Raw genomic sequence first — 20,201 nt, 5'->3', positions numbered from 1 at the left:
TCTGCCTCGGATGGGCAACACAATTTTTTTTAAACTATGTTTTAGCATAGTATAAAAACTCTTTTTCTAGCTGACCCTCACAGTTAGCCTACTAGAAGTGTTGATGAAATTAAGTTAGAAATTCCCATGTGGGAAAAATACAGAGGAAACAAGAAAACCAGAAAAACCCACAACAATTTTGCTGCATAATATGCAAAATGTTTATTCATATGGAGAAACAGTCACTCTTTCAGTTCCATCTGTACGCCTTGCCCAAAAATCGATTAATTTCATAAATACTGATTCAAACATCTGGCTATAGTACCAGAGTTCAACTAACAAAAATAAATGAACTTTAATAATGAAAATTTCAAGTTGCACATCATGTGAAAAGACCATAATGGTAGTAAATCCTGATGCCAGTGAAACCACCAGCATAACTTACATTAATATATATGGAGACAGGATAAAGCCAGAAGTGATTCCCTAAAATGTATATTCAGAACCAAATGCACCATTTTAAAAATCAGAGGGAATTGTTCTGTCAGGAATTTCCATTATTCTTTACATTATAGTATATAAACATTGCATTCTTCTGGAATAAAAGTTGTAGTGGCTTAATTAACTGTGAATATAAACAATGACCTGTGAATAAAGATATATATATATAGTATGGTAGATCAGTCATAATTAACATGAAGATTTCCTTATAAAATATGAGTTATATAAAAAATATTCTTGGCAAAAAATGAGTTAACATTTTGTGTAAAGCCCCAAAACACAATTACCATGTCACGTTTCTTCATGTTTGAGGGTTTTTTTAAGTATTTAGTTAGGATTCCGAGATATCAGTATACAAATGGAAACAGAAGTAGTATCAGCATACTATAGTCATTCAGGATATCTTTGCATATTTGATTTTTATTTTTTAATTGAAATAAAAATAATAAGAAAAGATCAAGTTATTTATGGCACAATTATAGTTATAAAATATACAGTGCTATAAACTGATGAAAATAAAGCAAGTAAGACTGTAATCCAAAAAGCTTAGAAAAGAGCATATTTGTTGATTGACAACACTAGAATACATTGAATCAACATGAATCTAGAAGGTGGATTTTGTCATATACTTATGATCTAACAACAAATAGGTTTTCTTTAAAGGTTCCATTTTGTATTTAAACAGCAACCTTCATTCAGCCTGTGTCTAATCCAAATCTCAATGTAACACACACACATACATACACATAAAAATTCTTAGAGAAACATTCCTGGAAGAAAAATAATTTACTTACAGGGATCATTGTATTAGTAAACTGTTCCCAACACCTTATTCAGAATAGAAACACAGTATGATATGAACTCCTTATCAAATAATTAGCTTATACAAACCAGGGTTAAAGAAAGTATTACTGTGTGTAGTATTTTCAGACTATGGGTTTACAAAATATATTTGCACCCCTGTTGATAAAACAGCCCATATTATAATAGTATCTTCTTTAATTTTTTTCTTATATATATTTGGCAATAATACAGAATATTTTATGAACAAATTCTGCCACTTGTACTGACTACCCTCTAATCCTTTCTACAATCCTGTGCAACCAAGATCTAGCTTTTGTAGACTGTGGTTCTTATGACCAATAAAATTTAATTTATTTTTAAAACTCACATTCCAAGTTCAAATTAAGCAAAACCATGAAAATTTTGCTTTTATCCTACAGCTGTCTAAAATGCTTTCTACTTCTCCATTACTTGGAGTGCATGGCAATATTACTATCCAAATATTTCTTGTAAATCTCAAGTAGTTCCTTCAGGTATCTGTAGTTCCAAAGTTTGTTAACTAGTTTCCTTGGATGCTAGTTTCTCTAGTTCACTGAAGCTGCAGATGTCCTGTACAGTAAGTATGCCATAACCCAACTCAAAGGACAGTAACGTATACAGCTGATTTTCCTGGCTTACAGGACTCCAGTGCAGTATGAATCCAAAGAGAGTTTTCTCCTTGTTTTCTATCCCTTGTAATTTCAACTTCCTTAGGGTTGCTCAGGAGAAGAAATTCCTATTAAAATCTGTATTATTTTTAATGCTGACATTTGGTGTACTTTTAGCAAAATCAGACTTCCTAGAATGTGAGGTATCACTATTCATTTCAATTTGATATTTGTCCTTCATTTACAGAAACTAAGAATATGTAATAGATATATTGACTTCATAAAATACTGGTTTTTTTCCTGTTTTCTGATATTTTTATATCTAGACAAGGTTCCCCAGGGCCACATCCAACCTGGCCTTGAACACCTCCAGGGACGGAGCATCCACCACCTCTCTGGGCTGCCCATTCCAGCACCTCACCACTCTCTCTGTAAAGCACTTCCCCCTAAGATCCAATCTAAACCTTCCCTCCTTTAGCTTTCCATTACCCTTTGTCCTGGAATATGAAAGGGAGGAGAGAGAAGAGAACAGAGGGGGAAAAGGAGAAAAGAAAGAAAGGACAATTAAAAACTTACTAGGTACCACCATATTTAAAATCAGTGAGAGAGTGCTGGAAACATTTGCTAATCCCTGTAAGAAAGTCTTGTTAAGAAAAAAGGCATACTTAACAAATCAACTCTTTACACAATTCAATAGCCTAAAATGGAAATACATATGGAGCTTCACACCCATATAATTTAAATGCATTTCAAAACTAAATACTCTGAATAACCTAACCTTTAAAACATCAGATTTCCTCCAAGTGCTCATTAGCCCTTCGTTCTATTTATTAAAGAACTATTCTACAACTACCTTTTAAGAAATATGTTGGGTTTTTTTAAAAAACTGTGCGTAAGATTGTGGGTGTTCTGAAGTGTTGACATTTATTTGGTGATAAATTAAATAACTTTCATTAATCTTTTGTTATCCTAAAATTTTGAAGCATTAACTTAAGTCAATCAGAAATATCAAAATGAATCTCCTTGAGACTGGTGAACTTCGCTCAGGCCTCACAAGAACTGACTGCACTCTTGTTGTTAGAACACACAAGTCCAGTTCCTAGTTTTCTCCCATGGAGGCACCAAGATGATGCCTCAACTAACTTCAGTTAGATCAAAAGTTCTAACTTCACTAGATCAAAAGTAACTGTAGGTTTGGGGGCAAGGGTGAAAGAGTCTTTCTGGTCAGACTGATAGGGTTGTGTAGGAACAATAGCATGCAGCAGGCCAACACACCCAGACAAGGCTGCATAGCTACTTGCCACCAGCCTACTGTGTCTGGAGCTGTCAAGAGTGACAGGAGTCCCACTCTCGTTAGTGCTGGTAAGGCCAAACAGGGGATTGTGTGTCTAGGAAGAAAAAGAAACCAAACAGGGTCCAATCTGAGGAGCCGAGGGCCCATGAACAGTACACGGATACCAAGGCTTATTTATTATTTGGTCTTACGAGGAGAATCCCAAAGGATGACTGAACAGCCAGCTACCATCTCTTTGCAGGACAGATAAAACAACAGCAGTTGCAAAGAACAGTTGCAGTCACAAGCTGCAGCTTGGCATGCTCAGGCCAGGTGTCAGAAAAACACTGGGAAAGAAATGAAGGAACAGGTTACACCGAGACAAATAAGTGAGGAATCTCTGTCCTTGGGGGTTAAGACTGTGTTAGACAAAGCCACATCTGGCCTAATCTGGGATTGGTACTAGTCCCGCTTCAAGTTGGAGGTTAACCCAGGTATTCCTTACAACCAATCTTCCTATGATTCTGTAAAATAAAGGGGAATACTACCTCAGTTTTTGGAACGTTATTTTCTCCTCTGCTATACAATTATTGTGTAGCTCTGAATGAAAGGATTTTAAAGTGTACTGCTTGAAGAAGCAGCCAGCCACTGGAACAGGGTGACACTTAAAACTTTTTATAAAACAATAAAACAATACAGTAAAATCAATGGGAATCTGGACTGCTACCAGGTATTCTCCCAATCGTGCAAAAAGAAGGTATTGTATAAAATGCTTTCTAAAATATGACTAATGTTCTCAGTATAGCAGCATGAGGGTTCATTGTTAAATATTTATGTGACTATAATTGCTGCAATTTTAATAGTACAAATTACACTGCTAAATATAAAATCTGATTAAGTTAGACCTTTCCATAAATCAAATTTACTTTCTGTAGACATTAATTTTAAAATTCTCTTATAACAAAAATTTCTAGGCCATTGAATACATGTGAACTTCCATGGGCAATATCAGCACATAAAGAAAATAGAGTTAAGCCTTCTAAGTAAGTAATACTTTACTGAATGAATATACCATACGACATTACGTAGTTAAGTAATAACTGTTAATCTCATTGCAGAAAGGCACTTAAGGTCCTTATTAAGATAATTTACGCTGCGTCATTTATCTTTTTTTTTTCCCTCTCTTTTCCATCAAGGTTAAAACCAATGTATACTGGGGATGACCCAGAAAATAAAACAGGGTTTTCTAAGAGGAACGGGGATTCCATTTATTAGGAGATTACAAAAAAACCCAAAACATGCTGATTGTTACAGTTTGGCTAATGCCACTATGTATTTCCTGTTTTATATCAATAATGGATTATTGAAGGAAGGAATATATTTTTTCAGGGAGTTGCTTTGGGCTAGCTATGAGTCTGTACATGTCTGTCTTCTACACTTGCTACAGTTTCTCTCATTCTTCAATTGTATAAAGCAAACTGCATCGTATCCCAGTCTATCTCATATATGCCAGAATCTAAAATGTCTTACACTCTCTTGTAGAGCAGAAAGAACAACTTTTATTTTTTCTTCCTGCCCATTTTCCTGCAGCTCCTATAATGGAAATCCTGTTGTGAGCTAATAACCCATCTGAGATTTGCAGCACGTTCAAAATTCCACCCATGAGTTCTTTTTTCCTGAGAAAGAGGCGAGGCAAGCCTCACTTGAATTCATATGATGCCTCGGAAAGCCGGAATCAAAACTCAGTAGCCTTGGTGACTACTGCGCAGGTATTCTCTATTGCAGCGCTGCAGTTTGTCACATAGCAGACAAATCTTGTACCTTCTAAGCACAAAGCCTACAGTGGTGCATCTGGAATACATCAGTTCAAATGTGTATCCACTGGCTAAGTCCACATAGCTCTGAGGACCATATTGCTGTTTGAGAAAGGCAGGCGCCAGAGACATTCTTGCAATTCACTGATGCGGGGTGAGCCCTCCCATTGGAGTCAAGGCTGACTCCACACTTCTGCAGCAGCACAGGCAATGGCAAACAGGGACTGCCAATCTGAGGGCACATCACATGACACTCACTACTGTGAAAAAGCAGACTGACATGAAAGATGATTTCAACAACAATTCTTTTGCTTCTTAAACGCAAAACCAATTTCCATTCATAACTTTTTCTTGCTCCTCTCCATCTTGCTCCTGCATACTATAATTTACTTCTTGCCATTGGAGAAAGAGAAGCCAGAAAGTTATTAAAAGGAGATTCATTTAATGATACCATGAAATGTAATACAGATAAGTCTATGCTTGCTCTGCTGCTCATTGCTCTATGTGGCAGAAGAAAAACTCCATTTATAACTATGCTGTCATTCAATGACCCTGAAAGTACTTAAAGAATATTCTACCCTCCAGGAACACTTTTCTGTTTTGTATTACAAAATGCAGAAGTTTATATATGCATAGATATTCCATAAATATACTTTACCTTTTTGTAAGCAGATTTGCAATGTAAAATAAATGCAGATGAATACAATACAGATTTGAAAGGCAAAATTTGCAGCTGCAGCATGCATCTCATTTATCAGATATTCATATCCAATACTGCATTGCATCAATCTTTACTTAACAAGATTAAGCCATATAAGCCAGATCAGTAGAATCTTTACATCAGACGAGAATGTTTGCTGCAAATTTACTCCAGAGTGTACCATCACAAAAAAGCCTGAAAAGGTCTAAATAGGGAGTAGCTGAGAGTTATCAAAGGGAAAGACCAGGTGAAATTTATTCAGGATAATGGATTCTCTATTAAATAGCTTATTAAAATATTACTACATATTTCTTGCAATCAAATTTTCTTGCATTTCTTCTTACAGATTTTCCAGTCTGTGCGTTAAAAAACCCCACAAACACCACTTGAACATAAATCACACTTTGCAATGAGCTTTGACGGTTTGACTAAACGCAGTGGCAAACACTGAATTACCAGCTGCTGAAGAGAAGCGCAGGCTCAGACACTGGCGGTGGTTACAGCCGCGTAACACTCAGTTGCTTTTAGTTATGAACTCATGCTGTGAAGTAAATTGTCTGGGTTCTCTTCTCATGACATTTTATTCACCTTTGAATGTGAAAGTAAATTCATTCTCCTGATGATTCAGGTCTGTATAAAAGCCTGAAACGTTTAAGCCTAACTTTTCCTTTACACTTCTCACTTTCCATGTAATTTAGTTTAAGACATTTATTTATAATCCCACCTTTCCATCCACATGAGACTTTTAGAGCAAAGATTAAGCTGGATGGAGGCCAAGAATACTGTAGAGAAAGACTAAGAGAGCTGAATAACTTTCTTACATGCAGGTATACACACAAATTAATTTGGATTAAAAGTCATCTTTTTCCTACTATTTAACAGCTAGCTATATTGGTTAAAAATTGTGTTCATTCTTTCACTTCCTTTCTTTTTTTCCATTAGATGACATGTTTGAATTGTATTGTGCCATTTATACTAAATTTTTAATTTTTTTCTAAATTAAGGACTTTTTGTGTTATGTGTATAGCATCTTACATCATTATAGCTTAATAACATTTATGTATGCAATTCCTGCATTCTTACAATTTCAAAGCAGTTTAAACTTCAGAAAGCTAGTTTTCAATCAAGCTAAATATCCAATTTCTTGTGAAAAAGTAATCCCATGAGTTTATACTTAGCAATAGTATCATAACTATATTAACTGGTATCAGCAATGATCTCCTTTTTTTTCCTAACATTATCAATTATATCCTATTGACAACAGACAATTTCCTAAATTAAACTACTAATTTAATTCCATTTGGCAATGTTTTCATTGTGACAGTGTTTTCACTCATCTTAAAGCACCTGCCTAATAGCCTGCTAAATGGAGAACCAGATTCTAAAGCGAAAATCACAACCCTGAATCTGGATGACTTACAGCACCATTTGACGTGTACAAAAATGTCTGACACTTCAGGTATTTCTAAATTTCTGAAGCACACACATAATACTCCAGAAATGCAGAATCACTCCTCAGAAATAGCAAGTGTTATTGTGATGTGTGACATCACAATTCATGTCACAGGGAGCCAAATCTGACAGATATGCCAAGGAATGTCTCAAAGACTTACTAGAAATATTATTTTCCCATTGGAACAGTCTAGCTAATGAATTTTCCTTCTGTTTAGCAGCCTGCACTAGATATTACTGAATTCTGTCTTGAAGATTTTCGACTATTAAAATAAGAATTGAATGCTGACATAGCTACCAAAATATTTACAATGTGTGTTTCATCGACAAACTGTACATATATACACTCTTACTCATTAAACTCATCAAGAAAATTATTAAACTATATGGGGTTCTTACCTCTCAGAAATCCATTTGGAGGTCTTCTCAGTTTAATGGTGAAGCACTGCTACACTGGGAAAGTGCTTCAGTAATCAGTGGGGTGCGTACTTTCATGCTTCAGTAGAAAGGAAGCAGGAAGTACAAAACCTACAACCTTAGATGTAGTACATGAGAACTCTAACTGATCTATTAGATTTCCTCCCCATGACAATAAGAAGATACAGTAATTGCTATATTTTAGCATAAGACAGAATATCTTTTGGCATAATAGTGCTTCTGAAGTCTCAGTGGAAAACCATGCTCTATAAACTTCTGAAGTCTTCTGAAAGAATGCCTGTTCATGCAAGGTCTATCAAAAAAACTTGATTAAAGACAGAAAATGAAGTTCAGTAGTTTTAGCCAAAAACCTGAACTGCAAAGGTACACTAAAGAAACCATTTCATTGCTTGGAACATCATATGTATGTTACAAAAAATAAGAGAAAACAGAATGACTGTATTTTGAATTTATTAAATATTTTTTGAGAGAAGGCTTATAAGATTTGCCTACATACAGGCACGCTTTCTCACTAGTATGGCCAATTTAAAAGTTAAAAGCATAACACGGAGAGAGACAACTTCAAGTTTTAATTACCTTATCCACACTGGCATGTACATAGCTCCCTCTGACTTTAGGGATACATGTGACAAAAGGAGCGTGAGTACCAAGCATAACACACACCACAGCAGTTTAAAAACCACTACTTGGATAACAGAAAAACCTTTCTCTACTACAATGTGCCTAAAAGAAAAGGTAAATGTATGTGAAAGAATAGTACAGACAGGCACTTTTTAAAAAAACCCTCATTTCACAAACAAATGGCTAAATATGAAATTTCGTTTCACAGAGTGTTTTAAAAACTGTGAACCCCTGAGCATCCTAACAAAACTGTGAAGCTGGCACGTTCCTCCATCTGCCTGACTGTCTCTCTATCTGTAAATCTGAAGAGGGAAGAAAAACTGCCAAAATTTTAGCGGCCATACTCATCTTAGGCCGAGTTAGACTGACTGTGGAATAGAATTTTTCTATTCCTGTTGAAGACAAAAAATATTTCAGAGTTTTTTTTTTCCTTCTTTTTTTCCAGGTTTCAAGCACAGCTCCACTGTGCTTTAGGTTTGTGTATAAGCTAAGTCTCTTTGATTATGAATACATTATTTGCTGCCTGTGAGCCAGAACTACATGTTCAAAATGCTGGTAGGACAAAACAAGACCTGGGTAGCTACTCTATCACAGTTACATCAGTGCTGCTTTCTGAAAGGTTTCAAAGAATTTAATCTTTCAGTTTCTGAGACCACCCTGTTTCTTCCTTGCAAAATAAGGCTTTGCTGATTACTCAGAAACTGACCAGTGAATCTCCTTTATTAAAAAAAAAAAAAAAAAAAAAAAAAAAAAAAAATTACACAGAAGATTGTAGTAGGAAAACTTTTCCCAGCACAGGTATCTTACATCTTCTCACTGGTTGGTTCGTGTCTACAGAGGGAAGCAGGTCAAAAGCCCTTCACTGGTCATTACCCCCTGGTTTCCCACACTCAGGGGTTTACCAGCTGTCTGGCTGACAGGATGCAAACGTCCTTGGGGAAAGAACCTTGCCAGTAATATCCCCACTTCTGTTACTTGATGAGCGGGCTTCTCTGCAATACTGAGAGGGTCATACATATCTGGGCACTGATGACACTGTTAGCAGTGACTGTCCATGCCCACCAGACTCCCTTTGGGACTGTGGCCCACAGGGACCCCCACTGCAAAACGAAGATGTACTGAGGTTTGCAGCTAGCCTGCAACAAATCAATGTTCATATTCAGAAGAGCACCCAGAAGTGCAGAAAAATCTGGCTGCCATTCACTCATTGATCTCTGGGTGAACTATGGTAGTGTTGATTATGACTTTTAAATCCCTAAATAGCCTGAAGTTGGTGTATCAGAATGATTGCTTCACTCTCTGTGCTCTCCTTCAATAGCTGTAATCAGCACAGACTTTCAAATGAAATCTTCATTATAGAAGACAAAGGAGACGGAATAGGGAAACAGATATTTTTGGCTACATCTCCAAGACTCTGAATTTTCTCCTTAATTTGATCTGAAAACAGTTCAAACTAGTACAGTTAGAGACAAAAGGCACCTTTTGAAGGATTCTTTGAAGAAAACGGCAGCATTCCTCCCAGAAGGCAAGAACTGCAGGCTCTTTGAATAGATTTGCACAGAATCCATTTCATAATGCTTATTTTCTTCCGATTAAACTTTTTTGTATTTGTTGGATGATTAATTACATAAGAATGCCTAACTAATGTGGTAAGCATCTATTGTATTTTGCAAATAAATAAACCCCAACAATTATAATTATAATTGTAGGAGGTTTTATGCACAGTCATTTGGGTCTAATTATATTAAAAAATAATAATAAAAAATTACTTGCTAGCCTTAGTAACAATTCCTTTAAACAACTTCTAGAAACATCTATTAATCATTTATTAATGCTTTCACTTCTGTAGGCACATTTCCATGTTTGTTTCATTAAAAAATACAGTTTTCATTAATTTTATGAATTTATGGGTATTCTCTGTGACTGTATGAAAACAATTAGACTATTCCTTCTGGTCCCGGTAACGAGGGATTAGAAGACCCAGCTTAGCCTTGTCAGTCTCTGTGTTGGCAGGCTAAGTCTTCTAGGCATGCCAGCCTCCTGTAGGCAAGTGTTTTCTACCTCTTAATGAAGTCTGCTTCTTAAATGATGGTCTTGGAATTTACACATAACCTACGCTGCGGCAAGAAAGAGCTGCAGTCCTGTTTTATCTCTCCTGAGTTAAATCAGTCTGATAAAAAGGCATCCTGTAAAATTTCAGCATAGTTTATCACTAGCTGCTGGGAAAAAAATTATGACTCATGCATTATGTATGCATCATTACTTGAGATGTGCAAGCAGTTAACTGTCCCTGTGTAAACTGCATTTATATCTCAATCTCAGCCATAAACCTGTCCCTAAGATGTGAACAGATGAAAAAAGGAGATTCGGTTTCCATTAAGGAATATTGACCAAGTATGGAAATTATGATGACCCAGCTGCAAATCACAACACAGGATACTGACTGCTTGCAGTATAAACATCCTCCTCACTCAGCTGAGAAGCCATTGAGGCATAGCAGGAAAGCAATACTTAGTTACTTAAGCACAATGAGAAACTGTCCCAAAAACATGGGGTTTGTTTGGGGGTTTTTAATCATTCAAAATATTTAGAAGTATAATCAATGTCTCCCAAAAAATATAAAGAAAAGCCTAGATGCTAAGAAAAGCTTCTTCAAAAATTCTTTCAGGAACTGAAAATAGGGACTAAGAAGAATTCATCTCAGTATTATCCTACCATGACATTAAGTAGACGTTTCAACAGAAGGTTTAGGAAACTTGCTGTAACTCTGTGAATGGTCAGGAAACAATCAAAAATTGAATTTTCCAGAAAGATTCTAGTTATATTTAGCAACCTAAAAAAAGGGACACTAACAATGTTCTTTGCATCTCCATCTGGGAAGATTTTTTGTGCTCTGGGATGTTCAGTACGGTAACAGTCTTGTTTTTCTGGTTGGGCACTACAGTACTTCACAAGTAGAACAAGTTTTTAACTTGTGTTAATATCAGTCTTCAGGAACTTATGATAAATGCAACCAGGTCCCTTTTGATTTTCCTACCAATTTATTGAGTGTAACACCAATAAAATTTACAAAACCAAGATGATTCCTACTCAGCAATTATTTGAAATTCTGAAGTAGTTTTCATTTAAAAAGTAGTTGAGAGACAAAAATTCAGAGAAATATAGGATATGTAATATCCATCTTTATATGCAAGAAAAGCACATGTATACTTTATTTCTATGTATCTCTATACAACCAGAGATTTCAGAAAACCGCATGAATTAATTATGGATCTAGACTGAATCTTTAAAATTTTCCACTGTCCTCTCAGTTTTCCTTCCCAATATTTATCTATTTACTAAGTATATTGATTTGTAGACTAAGATCACTTTTCAGATTGTTTTAATATTTACTCATTTTTGTCATTGCTTGGAGTAGTCTCTGATAATACATCCTATTAAGAGGTACCTTTAAGATGTTTGAAATCAATGTGACCTATTTTGCTTTTTCAACAAAGTCTCTCTGTTTCATATTGGGGAACAGTGACATGAAAAAGAAAGCACATGCTTAAAAGGAGATAAATCCCCTGAAAACTTCCAAACAAGAAAGGAGAATAAACTGAAAAAAAGGCAACTTGTACAAATGGAAGATGTGGGGAAATAAAATGATAGTATTCATGAACTAATACAGTCTTTTTCTCCAAGATGCTGTATATTCAATTTTAGCAGGAATGGCAGCACAGATCCTTAATACTCACAATGTGCTTCACGTGAAATACTCACAATGTGCTTCACGATGACATTCATAAGCAATGCAGGTGTTTATACCTGCCACTCTACTCTAAATTGCCATATAATTCTGACAGATTTTATACTAAAATAAATTCAAGAAGATCAATTCATGTCATACAGATATCTTCAAAATGAGCTGCATACAATACAGATAACTCCAAAATGAGCTGTATACAACTTAAAAATATATAGTGCTGAAAGAATGTTTAAAAATCAATTTGTGAACTTTTGAAGAAAGCAGCTCCAGTCAATTTTAATAGCAACAAGGGTCTGTCAAGTTATACATCTTTCCTGATGCAATCAATTAACCTTTTTGTAAACTTCACATTAAGAAAAATATTAGGAAAGAAAGTTTTATGGGGAGTAAAGCAAATACACTGTTCAACAAAGTTACCATTGATGACTTTTTTTTTTTTTATTGTGGCTTTACATTTAAATTATCTGTGTAACTGCACTCTAGTCACCAGGTTTGTTCTCATTTGAGTATATTTGTCCTGGTTTCTGCTGGGAGAGAGTTAATATCTTTCTAGCAGACGGTGTTTGGGAGTTAGGATGGGAGCAGCACTGATCATACACTGATGGTTTAGTTGTTGCCCAGCAGTCAGGCAATTTTCAGCTTTTCAGCACCCAGGAAGCTGTGAGGGACAGAGCCAGAACAGGTGAGCCAAACGGGCCAAAGAGGGTATTCTGTGTGAATGACATCATGCTCAGCATAAAGGGGGGTTGGTGGTGGGGATGAACACATGGGTCCAGGATGTGCAGTTTGGGGATGGCCAAGTTTTGGGACAGCTCTGAGCAGTATGGCCTGAGTAGTGTGGTTCAGTGAGAAACTGCACTGTGTATCACCAATTTTGTATATTTTGCTATAAATCCTGTTATTGTTAGTTCTCTCCTTCTGCTGTCCCAGTAAACTATCCCTATCCCAACCTGCAGGTTTCCTTTTATGTTTTTCTTCCTCCCCATCCTGGAGGGCAGCTGCATAGTGCTCGGATGCTGGCTGGGACAAAGCCATGACAACATTGCACCCTACTACACAGACTGGTCATTTCCAGTTTTAGCATTTGCTATATTGTAGTTCTCATCAGAGAAATTCATTGCCAATTCATTAAAGAAAGTAAAAATGTCTCAAACTTTGCCTGAAACACAACAGGGAAGATGTACACTAATGTCTCTTAATGTGTATGCCCTGCAGCTAGAGGAAAAATATTGCCTTCTTTAGATCTTCTGGCACTGAAAACAATACAATACAAGATATATTAGACTAAAAAATAATGCTTTTGATTTACAGTACTATACAGACTTACACACACAGTTACTGTGTTTGGTTATGAAACCCAAAATATAAAAAGTCATTCTATGTTGAATATATGTGAACTTATGTTCATTATATGTTAATTTGAAATAATCCTGTAATTTGGAACATGTTCTGCTTAGTGCAGAATTCTTGTGTCTGGATTATGGGATATTAAATGGAAAGAGGTAACACACATTTTTGTTTTTTCCTTCACTGAGCTGATGGCTGCAAAACCATTTGCTTCCTCCAGTACAAATAGAAGACTTGGAACTGCTTTAGCTTGCACTACCTGTTAAGGGTAAATATGGAGGCAAGGGATTATTGATGTGTTGAATGCATTTTGTAAACATTATTCTGTATAAACACCCAAGCTCAGAATGTACTTGAAGAACTTGTCTGTTTGAGCCTTATACTCTTTTCTGCCTTTAGAGAAGTGCGAAGAGGGCATAGATCTGGCAAGGAACTGGCCCCATTTGTAGGATCCCCACTAGCAGAGTGGATAGATTATATAGATGTATATAATGTTCAACAAATAAATGTGTTGTTTTTTTAAACATTTTATAGATATGTTATTGAAAAAGACATCCTGAATATTAACAGATACATAAAAAGGTTTGTGAGTTGCTTGGGTTGGAAGGGACCTTAATGACCATCTAATTCCACCCTCCCTGCTATGGGCAGGGACACCTCCATTAGGCCAGGCTGCCCAAAGCCCCATCCAGCCTGGCCTTGAACACTGCCAGGGAGGGGGCAGCCACAGCTTCTCTGGGCAGCCTGTGCCAGCGCCTCACCGCCCTCACAGGGAACAATTCCTTTCTGACACCTAATCTAAATCCAGAATCCTTCAGTTCAAAGCCATTACCTCTCATCCTATCTCTACATACCCTTGTAAACAGTCCCTCTCCAGCTATCACATAACAGCTTATTTAGAATTTTTAAATCAACTTCATACTTGATGTGCATTCCCAGACTAACTCCTCTATGATTTTTAATGTCTTTGAAATAACACAGATTCAGAGTTATTCTTCATATTTACTTGATCAGACAATGAAAACTGCAAAAGAATTATGAAGTTGTTTACCAGACTTTTTTATATGTAAAAAGTAATGGTTGTCTTTTATAAGATTACAGTAAGATTTCTTATTGGTGTATGGAGGTCTGACCATTAACAATAACTGAAGATGCAGCTATCAGACTGACAGAGAAACAAAAAAATCAGTGAACAGGTCCTTGCATTCCTGTCCCTTGACATTCTTTTTTTTTTTTTTTTTAATACTTACTTTGAACTCCATGGGAGCGAACTATTTTCCAGGTTTCTGAGGCGATCTCTTTCACATCCACTTGGTAATGATGGATGGGCACGCCCCCGTGGGAATCTGGCTTATTGAATGACACTTTTGCAGTGGTTTGTGACAACTCTAAAACTCGTACTCCATAGGGATTTGATGGCACATCTGGAAAAGTACAAACAGGAGTGTGATAATCAGCAATAACTAGACTGACCTGGATAGTTGATAATCTACCTGCAAAAGTTTCCTCTTCACCTTGAAGGGAGAGAAAATAAATATTGAATACAATGTAATAATGTTTTTGCTAGAAAAACAACTGAAGTTTTCTAACACAGAACTGTAAGAAAAACACATTCATTTTCTTGTTTGCTAAAGTTATGTATAAATATTTCCCATTTCTGCCTGTCTTTCATAATATGATTTTTTTTTTTAAATAGCTAATTTTGTCATATGCGGCTGTAAGAGATTAGTTTGTTTACTGTATAATTATGTAAAAGAGAACAACAAACTTTAAAGCAAATTTACCAAGAGGAACAGTTATGGCTAAATAGATCATTCAGAGTCTGAATTCTTCTAAATGAGATTATGACAAAAAAGTGTAGAAATAATTTGGCCATTTTTATGAAACTCTGAAATGCAGCTGAAAACATGAATCTTTTTTTTTTTTTTTGAAAGACTGTGTTCCAAGCTACTAGCAAGGAATATTAATGGAAAGCTTGTATTCTCTTTTCAGTTTAAGAAATAATGTCTGAAATAGGCTGAAAGAAACATTTTCTCTTAAATCAAGGCCTGTCTTCCAAAGTAGAAATGAAGTATGACAATAAAGCAGGTGTCTAAGTGTTGAGACACTATATATGAAACAAGAGCACAAAATTAACCCTGATGTGAGTACATATTTATAAATAGAATTGTTATGCTACATTTACAATGTATGACCGAACTAAGACATAGAATACAAGAGACCAACATTTCTGATTCTTGTAAATTTTAAAGTGTTTTAATTTGAAAACAACAGTACTTAAAATACTAGTAAGAATTTTAGCTCTGGGAACAGAAGACCAGGGATTTGAAAAACCATTAAGACTTCCTTTTCTGAAACATCTGACAATTGTTTTCATACCTATTTACAGATTTGATAGCACTTTTGTCTCCAAGGTATGGAAGATATGTTTATAAGGACACACAAGAATTTCAGCCAAAGACTATCATTTGGGCAGTCTGTACTGAGGTATTTACATAAAATGTAGACTTTATTCAAAGGCTGTCACACAGTTGGGAAAAAAAGAGACTCAATCTGAGCTTCACCCTTATTGATGCTTGAATGAAAATGAGCCAAAAATGTGTATAAAGTATTAAAGAATGGGTTTAAGGACATATTCAGCCATGAATTCTCAGGAAAAGGACACCTGCCAAAGCTGCTCTAGCAGGGCTGATTCCTATAACCTTTTAATAATCAGGCACTTATAGTTTTCCAGAAAAATTCTCTGACATTTCTGAGAGCTTAGTATCTTAATGCTAATATCATACCTCTGTCAATTCTTACAGTTAGCATTTCTGAATATAGGTCTCTTGAAACCTCCTATGTTTAGTGATCATTGGGTTAAAACCAGAATAGATTCATTTAGATGGATAAGTAATTTTAGTATCTTTTTACTTAAAGCTACAACTATATGAATCTGTGATGTTAAAGATTTGAGGAGAATGCAAAACTGAGCTTGAGGGATTCAAACCCTCAAATATGTTATTTTTCCAGAATACATTTATTTCATCAGAATATGGGATGTTGCAGGAAATTTTCACCCTTCTTAGAGAAGATGTATGACTCTGCAGAAAGGATTTGAGATTAAATGGTCAGACAGAACGTGACCAAATGTAATCTGCTTGCCATGCATCCAGTAGGACACAGACTTGGGGCTTGAATCTTCTTCTAAATTGATCAAAAAGTTGTAGGTTTGCTGTTTTTTGTTTGTTTTTTTTTTCCCTTTCAAAAGGAAATATGTTCAAAAAAACATAAAGAACTTTTTTTTCCACAATGACAAGAAAGAGTACTTAGCTGTACGAGTTGACAGGTCCCATAAAATCAGAGGAAGAAGATTAGGATTAGAACCAGCTTGTGACCCCTCCCCTCTAGATTCTAATTACAGCTGAGAGCTATGTTTCTTTTTCCCTGCTAGCAACAGTACCTTAAGACCTATTATGTGTACAGATTCCTTGTCTCCCTAGCTCACAGGATTTTCCTGAAAGAGGTGGGAGAAACACAATGTAAGAAGGTCAGCAGAGAAATCCAGGACAGCCAAAGTCAAGCAGCATGGCACCGTGTGAGTGATGCAGATACCAATCACTCGGGAACTTGAACAGAGATGTGCAGTACTGAAGAAGAATGCTCTCTGGATTTAACTGCCAGCTAAAAGCTGCTGTGGATACCTACAATATTACAAACAGTTTCTAAACACTTTTATTTCTTTTTCTGTTGTTAAAAAATATCAAAATGAAACAAAAAATGTTTACATTCGAATGAATATTTAATTTAACTCAGACTATTTTTATGCTTGTTTTTTTATGCTTTTATAAGCTAAGTGTTACTTCAGTTTGGATCAAAAGAATTGTTTGGCCAATGGTATGAAACAAAAATGCATTCTTTACATATCCACTCTGTTCTTGGCTTTAGAAATGTTTCCCTTGTGTGTTTATGTCTGCATAGGATTAACTATAATAAACACTGCATGGGGAAGAAGGCATCCTTCAGGAAGAAGCTTATGTTCTCTATGACAGATTCAAGTATAATTTCTGCTATATGAAGATATGATTCCATTTGGTAATGAGCATAAAATGAAGCTCCTGTGAAAACCTAGGCAATAGTTTGCATAATTAGGACAATGCAGTATGTTTTAAAGCCCATTTAAGTGTGAAATACATCCACAATACTATTTTAAATATGCACTGCACAAGCCAAGCAACCCATACATGCAGGTAAATTTTATGCCGTTTTCAGAGTTGAGCTATACCAGTTCTTAAGAGTGAATCACCTGAGGAAAACAGGACAGGAGATACATTTCTAGTCAAAATCAGAAACCAACACTGTTCCATTAAGTTAGAATGAAATAGCTACGATCTCTTTCAGACTAGGCAAATCTGTAACTTTTTTACCAAACATGATCATTAGTAGCATAATGAACTGAATCTAATTCTGCATACTAATGAGTATGAATTTGATCATGCAAGGTAAACAGCCTCTGGTCCTCTTTTAGCTAAACACTCCAGCATTTGAGCTGTCCCCAGTCAGCTGAAATTACCTGGAACATTGCCAAGATTTTTGAGCTAGAATTGCAGAAGCTTTTGGCTCAATCTTTAAAAGGGGGCAAAGACTACTTGGTAAAGTTCTGTACTCTGAAGTCTGTGTCTAGAAGGATAGAACTGTGGATGGTTCTCTGACCAACCAAATGAATCTTAGAGGAGTTAAGGTATGGGCAGCATTAACTCTTTCACATAATGTTACTGATATAAGTAGAAGGACTATACAGTAGAAAAAGTATGGGGTTTCTTTTCTATGATTTGAAGTCCATTTAGTGATATGACAGATTCTGGTATACTTTCTTAGAAGTTCCACTACTATCATTATTGGCATTATACTGCTGTCAAAACAAGGGATAATTTCCCAAAACGTCAGGCTTTAAACTGAAGTCACTAAAAAGATCCAACAATTAGTGCCAGACTAATAAACTTCACCTTCCTTCCACAGGGTCTGTTCCTCTGTTCAGCATGTGACTGTATCCACATGTTAAAATATTCCTTAAAAATAAATATTTTAAAAAAAAAAGATCACCAAATAGTTGTCTAAAATTGCACTTGATGTATTTTGTGCTCAGCCTATAAATCTGGTTAGCACAAATTAATTTTGTTGCCTAAAATAAGTAGTATTAATTCCAAAAAACAGTTATGGAAGCTTACAGAGAAGTACTATGAGTACGTATTTATCTCTGCTGATACATAAATGGTTTTTCAAAGCTATTACTATTATTACACACTTATCACTGGGTTGTTTTTTTTTCTGAAGCCACTTTTTGGATAGTTTTATGGGAGAAAATGTTTTTCTTTCTGAGAGTTTAGCAGTTCTAGTGTAAATGGAAAAAAGGAAGTGATGGTGTTAGAGTAGATAGTAGGGCCAGAGATTTATCGTCCTGTTAGCTTGTCTCCTATCTCCTGTCAGTAAATTCCTAGTGCAGTTCTGCAGCTTTCCCCATCTCAGTACATTTGGATACATACAAACTATATCTGAATGCAGGATGTAAGTAGTATCAGGATCGTGGCAGGGCAAGAGATGGGGCGTAACAGTACACCTTTGGAGTCAAAGATTTCCATGGAATAGTCCATGCATAAATGCAATGCATTTATTGTACCAGATCACTAGGAGTTCTGGAAAAATAAGGGGTTAATTAGGAAACAGGAACACAGGAATACATGAATGAAAAGATACATGCACACAAAGCAAGACACTGTGGCCATGTTAATAATTTCACACATACGCTTATTGAAAATATACTGCTGTTTGGGATTTTAGTAAAAATCCTGTAGCTGACACTGCTAAAGATGTGAAAGGCAAGTTTTGGGACACAGCAGTACATCACATATTTTTGTGGAGGTAAATGTGATTTTGGCAACAGCAAACACAAAGCAACCTAAAGCCTGTAACACTGTCCTGGACCAAAGCTTGGCTATGTTTTTATTACAATATTCTCCAGGGAAAATGAAGTTCTACTTATTTTTCCTGTATAAAACCCCAAATATTTGGAGACAAAAGGAACAACATCCATTAACTAGCACCAAAGTGTCAGCACCAAAAATCCAGATTGGTGCAGTATATCTGATGTAGTCCTTGTCAGTTATCGATCACCCTTATCATATTTCAAGCATGTCTTGTTCCCTTAAAACAGGTTACAGAATGTAATTTCTGTGAAGCTCAATTATTGTCTTTCCCATGTCTTAATTTGCTTTTGATGTGATTATTCCCCATCTTCACTGACTTTCTGTATAGACAGGATGCTTCAAATATGTTTAATTATGTGGCATGGGAATTCTCAGTATCTAATGGCTTCATAGTATGTACTTTAGTTTTCCTTTTTAATTTGCTGTAATGTTTCTGTAGAATGGAAACACATATAGCATCTCTCTTTTCTTAAAGTATTCATATGAGTCACCACCTTTAAATACTGTAAAATCCTTGATGCTCTACAGTATACCATGCAATGCTAGTTTGTAAACTATGTTCACTGCCTATTCTGCCAGCAGCTGATCATGTTAACATTCAGTCCCTCTAAGTCTCTGTGCTGAGCTGCAGTTCCAGACATGATGTGGTGAGATCAGAATCTCAGCTTTCATCAAAAATGAAACAAAGACTGAGACAAAGATGTGAATCAGAATATTTATCTGAAATTTAAATGACCCCTTTGCCACCCCTGAATAGACAAATGAAAGGGAAAAGGAAGTCTAGGACGCATAAGGCCTTAGAGGTGAATCGTGGCTTAGTTTTTAAGGGCTTTGGATTCAGTCCAGCTGTACAATGCTATGTGCAAAACAGACACTAATAATTAAAGAAGAAAATACTGGAAACAATCCAGTTAATTCTCTGTATCACAACGTTA

At 35.8% G+C, this 20,201-nt stretch overlaps 1 protein-coding gene across 3 annotated transcripts in view; it reads right to left on the bottom strand.

Moving 5' to 3' along the window:
• NCAM2 (neural cell adhesion molecule 2) overlaps positions 1-20,201 on the bottom strand; it is a gene marked incomplete at both ends in the record, with an annotated part of 294,502 nt that overhangs the window by 48,564 nt on the left and 225,737 nt on the right. For all 3 annotated transcript variants that reach the window (XM_084264855.1, XM_084264856.1, XM_084264857.1), the window contains one exon: positions 14,554-14,727. In XM_084264855.1, coding sequence (XP_084120981.1) covers positions 14,554-14,727 — 174 coding nt within the window. The remainder of the gene's footprint in view (positions 1-14,553; positions 14,728-20,201) is intronic.

This window comes from Gallinula chloropus (assembly GCF_964237585.1).
Source record: "Gallinula chloropus genome assembly, chromosome: 1".
NCBI lineage: Eukaryota > Metazoa > Chordata > Aves > Gruiformes > Rallidae > Gallinula > Gallinula chloropus.
Note: the sequence above shows the minus strand (reverse complement) of the source record. Positions and strands in the feature narration are given on the sequence as shown.